Genomic DNA, 7656 nt, shown 5'->3' on the forward strand with positions numbered 1-7656 from the left:
ACTCACAAGGATGTATACACATTTTCTTTTACATTTACACTTATGGCACACTGCACATCAGGAGCAATTAGGGGTTTAGTGTCTTGCTCAAGGAACTAGCAACCTTCTGATTACTAAACGACTTCTCTACCTCCTGTACTACTGTCGCCCCCTGTACCACTGTCGTGATTAGGGAAGAATTTTTCAGCACATGGACTAGTTTCCTTTTTCTCCATTGCGATTTCCTCTCCACTTCATCTTCCTCCTCCCATTGAATTTGCATTAGTCTCTACGTTTAGATTAGATCTACATTCACTCGTTTGTTTTTATCCGAAGGGGATTGCAAGCCAGGTAGAGTAAAACTGTAGCAACGGTTAGTTAATAGAGGCAATTTTCACGAAGGAAATAGCAATGCTCAGTTTATAAACAAACCTGGCTTTCGGTTTGCCATTCAGTGAACAGAGAACAGAGGTGTAACCATAGAGGAAGTGTAAGGGAGGAACAACGTTCTTTGCCAACAGGTCCAGCAACACATACTCTGAAGCCTTACCTACCCCTCGATTCACCTCTCATAGAATTAGACTGGGCATAGGACATTTGTGTTGTCTTCAATGAACAAAAGCCTGCTGGTCCTTTGCTACAAATTACACATATTGCTATGGGCACCAGTAAGAACACAAAGGAATCTAAGGCCCATAATTTATTTAATGGTCCAACAAAACATGGTCATCATGGATTCATTTCGGTCCATTTACTTGATCTTCCATGTTTGATGCAGAACATTGCACTGCAAGGAATAGCAATTCCCATTTCTATTTCTATTTGTAATTTCTACGCCAGTCTGCTTCCATCATCATTGCTGGGAATGGCAGTGCCCACTGTACTCTATTCAATCTCTATGCTCCTCCACTTCCCCCGTCAGGTAGCTGTGCTCATGGCTCACCTCCACCCAGTTGTCCTCCACCTCATGGAAGAGCACACAGAAGGGGTCCGACTTGGAGGCCACGTCCCGGTCCAGCAGGCTGGAGCCGCACACGGACAGCTCCACCTTGGTGATGCAGTGCTGGGAGCCTATGGCAAGGCCTTGGTCAGACCCGGAGCCAAGCGTGTAGGCCATGCAGGCTGGACTCCCACAACCTGAGGACACACACACACACACACACACACACACACACACACATACACACACACACACACACACACACACACACACAGTACACAAGTATGCACACACGCACACATGCACACGAACACACACACACACACACACACACACACACACACACACACACACAGTACACAAGTATGCACACACACACACACACACACACACACACACACACACACACACACACACACACACACACACACACACACACACACACACACACACACACACACACACACACACACACACACACACACACACGGTCAAGGTCATTCTCAAAAAAAAGGTGCAAACTGTAAATACACCCAGAGAAGGTGTGAAAACTGGAACTTATTAATGGAACTGTAACTAGTTCTCAGGGCTTCAAATGGAACCATTATTACCGAGGACTGAAACTTGAACATTTCACATGCAGGCGACCAGGGTGGTAAGGTTCATTAGGACAAGCTGTGGGTTACAAGCAGTTTACAGGGGGTCCCACCAGAAAGGAGTTAAAAACAACAACATCAATAACAACAACTAAACTACAACAACAATAACAACAAGTAAGAGTGGGAGAACTTTCCAAATAAAAATTATTTCAAGGGACCCCGACCAAAATATCCACATTGGATTTCACTGAGTACCTCACATACCTGCACCTTTAAACAAAATAAAACTGAAACGTGAGCTCTAACTCCTATAAACCTGAGCCTTTTCCAGCTTGTCGTGCTGATGCTGTAATAAACATGTCTGTTGATAATACTGCTGCCTTGATGAATCAGTCCAAATTGATGTACTGATATATTGTCACATCCCTATTGAGACCACACTCATACACATAACCACATACAACATACATGACCACACACATACAAATGACCACACAACATACACATGACCATACACATACACATACACATGACCACACACCCATATGACCACACATACACACTACCACACACATACACATGACCACACACATACACACACACGACCACACACCCACATGACCACAAACAACATACACATGACCACATACAGTACAACACACACAACCAGACACATACACATGACCACATACAACACACACAACCACACAAAAACACATGACCGTACATAGTCCTTCAGAGACATGAGGAGGCTCACAGAGCCTTAGATATGAGTGGATTTAAAACAAGAACAGAAGAGGAAAACAGATGAAGGGATGCTACAGGACAGCATGTCTTCTTCCCAGGCCTGTGGACTGCACCCAAAAAAAAAGACGTGTCCACTTGCTCAATTTACAGACTCACAAAGAACACACTTCAGGGGGTTCACCAAGGGCACGCTTCACTGGACTCACAAAAGAACACACTCCAGTGACTCTGAACCTGGAACACGCGTGCCTCCCTTCACATGCACAGGATCGGGTCAACAGCTTTGTTATCACACTGAGACCCGGAATGTTAATCAGGCTGTGATCACTTCACAGAGAGAGAGAGAGAGAGAGAGAGAGAGAGAGAGAGAGAGAGAGAGAGAGAGAGAGAGAGAGAGAGACGAGAGAGAGAGACAGAGAGAGAGAGAGAGAGAGAGAGAGAGACGATGAGAGAGAGATAGAGAGAGTAGATAGAGAGAGAGAGAGAGGGAGACAGAGAGATAGATAGAGAGAGAGAGAGAGACAGACAGAGAGATAGATAGAGAGAGAGAGAGAGAGAGAGAGAGAGACAGACAGAGAGAAGAGAGAGAGAGAGAGAGAGACAGACAGAGAGATAGATAGAGAGAGAGAGAGAGAGAGAGAGAGAGAGAAATAGAGAGAGAGAGAGAGACAGACAGAGAGATAGATAGAGAGAGAGAGAGCTGTAGTGATAAAATCAGAGTGGAAGCAACTATTGAAATGGTACAATAGCTGATTAGAAGATTCTTAGGTGAAGCTCTTTGAGTGGAACCTCTGTCTCTCTCCCTTGATGCGCATCAATGTACAAGATTCAACCGGTTTCCTGCACTGATCAAAGCCAGACTGAGTCTCCAACAAATATATGGTATAAAAATGACTATCACCTTTCACATGTGATTAACACATTTTGTCAAATTATTAAAGCATAAAACAACCTCTCCTGACCTTTTTACACACACACACAGACACTCACGCACTCACACTCACACTCTCACACAGACACAGACACACACACAGACACACACACACACACTACAAGGAACAGCATGCTAGGACTAGAGGATTCTAGTGAGGTTGGCTTGTTGCTAAGATACTGATGAACAAATGTAGAAGTGACTCTCTCGTACGTTGCTGTGACCAGGATCATGGAATTGGCAATGACTGCTACTCTCAGCTACACAGGTTATGAAATGAAATTACAAATTACACACGGTTCTTTCCCACAGGCAACCAAAAGGAGGGAAACAGAATGCACGAGTGTGGAAAAACTTGTTTTTTGACAAAAAAAAAACAAAACGTTAATTTGGCTATTGCCGCTTAGATTAAGACTTGCTGACTGACAAGTACAAATCCCTACATTTAGTTCAATGAGAACAAATAAGTCACAAGCAAGGAGTTTTGTTTTTGTGGATAGCAAAAACACATTTGTAAATATATCAATAATCACTACTTGTCATACAGGAGCTGGAAGGGGCTATAACGAAAAAGATATCGGACAAATGGACACTGAACTATAAGACACATGAAAAAAACCTTAAAATTCATTTATGAGAGCACCACAGTTTCCTTTATAATGCTGCAGGAAACAGATCTAGAAGAATATACTGTATATAGTTGTGGCTTTAGATGTTCAGCATTTAGTTATGCAGACAACACCTAATTTCCAAAAAGCTTTCTCTTCTAATAACAGCATAAGACTCAACTCTTGAACCCTCATATACTCTCTCATTCCTAGCCACTGTAAAAAGGAACTTAATCCTGCCGGGCATGATTGTATAGAAGGCACTCACAATATAACCAACAACAGATATCACACTGAAAGGCTTTATGCTAATGTCACAGGAATGTGCATTAGAGGAGTAAATATGTGGATCACTCACCACCATTGTAAACTCACTAAGACCAATCAATCTGATTAAATCAATTATAATGTTGTTTTGTGACATTACCGTGCACTATGAAAACATTTGGTTAAAAATTAAATAATGTAAAGGCATGTCTAGAAATTGTATTACTGCTGAATGAATGAACAGTTTATTGCCACATTAACTGTGTCAGGTATAAACCAAATAAAATGGAAGACCTTGAACACTTGGTTATAAAGACTGGTTCAGCAATGTTTCATGTTCAACCTTGACACATTCCCCATGCTTTAAAAAACAGATGCAAAAATGAAAGGACAGAAATGGCCAACACTCTTTACAAAAGACCCTTGCAGCAAGAAAGATAGTAAGACAGAAAGATAGTAAGACAGAAAGATAGTACCGGTAAGCCAATTTGGTGTTAACAACCATTAACAATGACAACAGTCTTAAACAAAATGCTGGCCAATTGTACAATATGTTGGCAGCCAATTAAAACCATATCAACCTAAATGCACTGCATGCAAAGAATCTTAAAACAAATCCAAATAAGCAAGTGAGTGAGGTGAAGAGAGGAGAAGAGAGGAGAGAAGAAGAGATAGAGGAGAATACAGGAAGAAGAGAGTAGCAAAGGAGCGATAGAGGAGAAGAGAGGAGAGAGGAAGCGATAGAGGAGAAGGGAGGAGAGAGGGAGCGATAGAGGAGAAGGGAGGAGAGAGGGAGCGATAGAGAAGAGAGGAGCGAGGGAGGGATAGAGGAGAAGAGAGGAGAGAGGAAGCGATAGAGAGGGAGCGATAGAGGAGAAGAGAGGAGAGAGGGAGCGATAGAGGAGAAGAGAGGAGCGAGGGAGCAAAAGAGGAGAAAGAGAGGAGCGAGAGAGCGATAGAGGAGAAGAGAGGAGAGAGGGAGCGATAGAGGAGAAGAGAGGAGAGAGGAAGCGATAGAGGAGAAGAGAGGAGAGAGGGAGCGATAGAGGAGAAGAGAGGAGAGAGGAAGCGATAGAGGAGAAGAGAGGAGCGAGGAGGGATAGAGGAGAAGAGAGGAGAGAGGGAGCGATAGAGGAGAAGAGAGGAGCGAGGAAGCGATAGAGGAGAAGAGAGGAGCGAGGGAGGGATAGAGGAGAAGAGAGGAGCGAGGGAGCGATAGAGGAGAAGAGAGGAGAGAGGAAGCGAAAGGAGAAGAGAGGAGCGAGGGAGGGATAGAGGAGAAGAGAGGAGCGAGGGAGCGAAAGAGGAGAAGAGAGGAGCGAGGGAGCGAAAGAGGAGAAGGGAGGAGAGAGGGAGCGATAGAGGAGAAGAGAGGAGAGAGGAAGCGATAGAGGAGAAGAGAGGAGCGAGGGAGGGATAGAGGAGAAGAGAGGAGCGAGGAGCGAAAGAAGAGAAGAGAGGAGCGAGGGAGCGATAGAGGAGAAGAGAGGAGAGGCAGGGAAAGGAGAGCAAGCACCCAGCTGAGGGGGGCAGAGAGGGGGGTGAGAGCTTGGCAGCAGAGAAGACAAGAAGAGTTTAATACCTTTAATACCTTAAAATGGCTGGTTATATGTTACCCTAACCTCCATCTCTATGCATTCACCACAAACCAATCCAGTAGTATTGCCCCGTGCCCCTGATGCCTTAGGACAATACCCTTTTGCCAAATACCCCTGATTAGTCATCAGCTGTGACGACAGTGTCAAGGAGGTTGATTTGCATACAGAACTAAAGTGATACTCCATAGTCAAACACAACTGTGTGCAGGTACCATAGATTGCCATGTAACCATCAGACTTCTGCCCATATTGTAAGGCCCAGTTCAAGACCAAAACATGAATATGTTACATTCGTATACATTTACACAAAGTTCTAGATGTCACAGTCATCCAAAGGTCATCCCTGAGTCTCCCTCGATGTAGGAAAGGTGTATCAGTTGATTCCCTCACAACAGGGGGTGTGAATAACTATCTCAGATGTGTGAGGTTTCGAGAAGGGGTTGCTGCTACAGTAGGAGACGATGCAATCAGAGAGAAGTCCTCTGGTATACTGCCTTTTTGATCCTCTAGTCAACTTTGGAAATCTGGGAGTCCATTTTAAGATTTCAATATTCTCAGAGTCAATTTTGCCTTACATCTCCCTCTCTCTCATCAAAGGTCAGATGAGACAGGTAGCAAAGTACAAACATATCTAATAAAGCTCCATTCACATCTGTTTACTATGCTTTAAAAAAATTGCAGACGCCCATGACTAAGCCATTTCATATAACTAAGAATATATAATACATCGTGTAAGTCCTATGTCCTGTAAGATCACAGTAGTTTAAAAAAAGGGGAAAAAAATCCATTACCTTAAAACATCATAAAATGATGCGAACCATGAAACAGATCAAACAGAGGATTTCCAATTCTGGCTAATAATTGAACAAACAATTCACAAACTTACTGAACATGTCCAGTGTTCTCACACATCCCACTGTCATATCCTACTCAGAAAAGACACCTTGAATGGCACTCCAGAGTGATGCGCTCTGTCCTTATATACCTGTATGACCATAACCACCGCCTGCAGCATAATTAGTGACAGCACACATAACATCACATATGAGGGCAGGACTTGTGTGCTAGACACAACACAACGCTACAAAGGTTTAAACACACACACAGACAAACACACATACACACACAGTCACACACAGTCACACACACACACACACGCACACACACACAAAGACACACACACACACAAACACACATGCGCACACACAGACACACACACAAAGACACACACACACACGAACACACAGACACACACACAAACAAACACAAAGACACACACACACACACACTCACACAAAGACACCTCACACACTTCGCACAGACACACAGCCACCCTTAAAGACACACACACAAACACACACAGCGGTCACACACAAACACACACACACACACACACACACACAAACAAACACACACAGACATACAGACACAAACACAAACGAAAACACACACAAACACACACAGCGGTCACACACAGACACACACACAAATACACACAAACACACACAGACATACAGACACACAGACACACACAGACATGTAGACACACCGACACACACAAAAACACAAACACACACACAAACACAAACACACACACACGAGCCCACCCACCCAATTACTCACAGTGGAAAGTCTGGCTCACACCTCTCGACACCTGTAAACAGCACTTACCGGGTCATCATCTTTAATACGTAATTACACGTCTGACCTGTATGCATTGTAGCACCAGGTAGAGTTCAAGTCTTTTCCCAGGCTAAGCGTCTGCTTGGGGAGCCCTAAGAGAAGGTTTGAACCCCAGGGGGAACTAGGGCACTGTTGCTCTGAGGGTTGTGACCAAAAGACTGCAGGTTGTATGCGATGACATTTAACAGACTAAAGCAATGCCACTCAAAAGACCACCTTGTTTTTTTGGAGAGGAACATTGTGATACTCAAAAAGGGTTACTTTGCAAACACACACAAAAAATACACACACAGACACACACAAA

General features: G+C 43.9%; 1 protein-coding gene across 1 annotated transcript in view; it reads right to left on the bottom strand.

Moving 5' to 3' along the window:
• Positions 1-1105, bottom strand: part of cpne2 (copine II) — a gene marked incomplete at its 3' end in the record, with an annotated part of 29224 nt that extends 28119 nt beyond the window's left edge. Inside the window, exon 1 of the mRNA XM_080841875.1 lies at positions 923-1105. Within this exon, the coding sequence (XP_080698001.1) occupies positions 923-1096 (174 nt within the window). The 5' untranslated portion in view covers positions 1097-1105. The remainder of the gene's footprint in view (positions 1-922) is intronic.
• Between the last annotated feature and the right edge of the window lie 6551 nt (positions 1106-7656).

This window comes from Sprattus sprattus (genome assembly GCF_963457725.1).
Source record: "Sprattus sprattus genome assembly, chromosome: 7".
In the NCBI taxonomy this organism is placed as follows: Eukaryota; Metazoa; Chordata; class Actinopteri; order Clupeiformes; family Clupeidae; genus Sprattus; species Sprattus sprattus.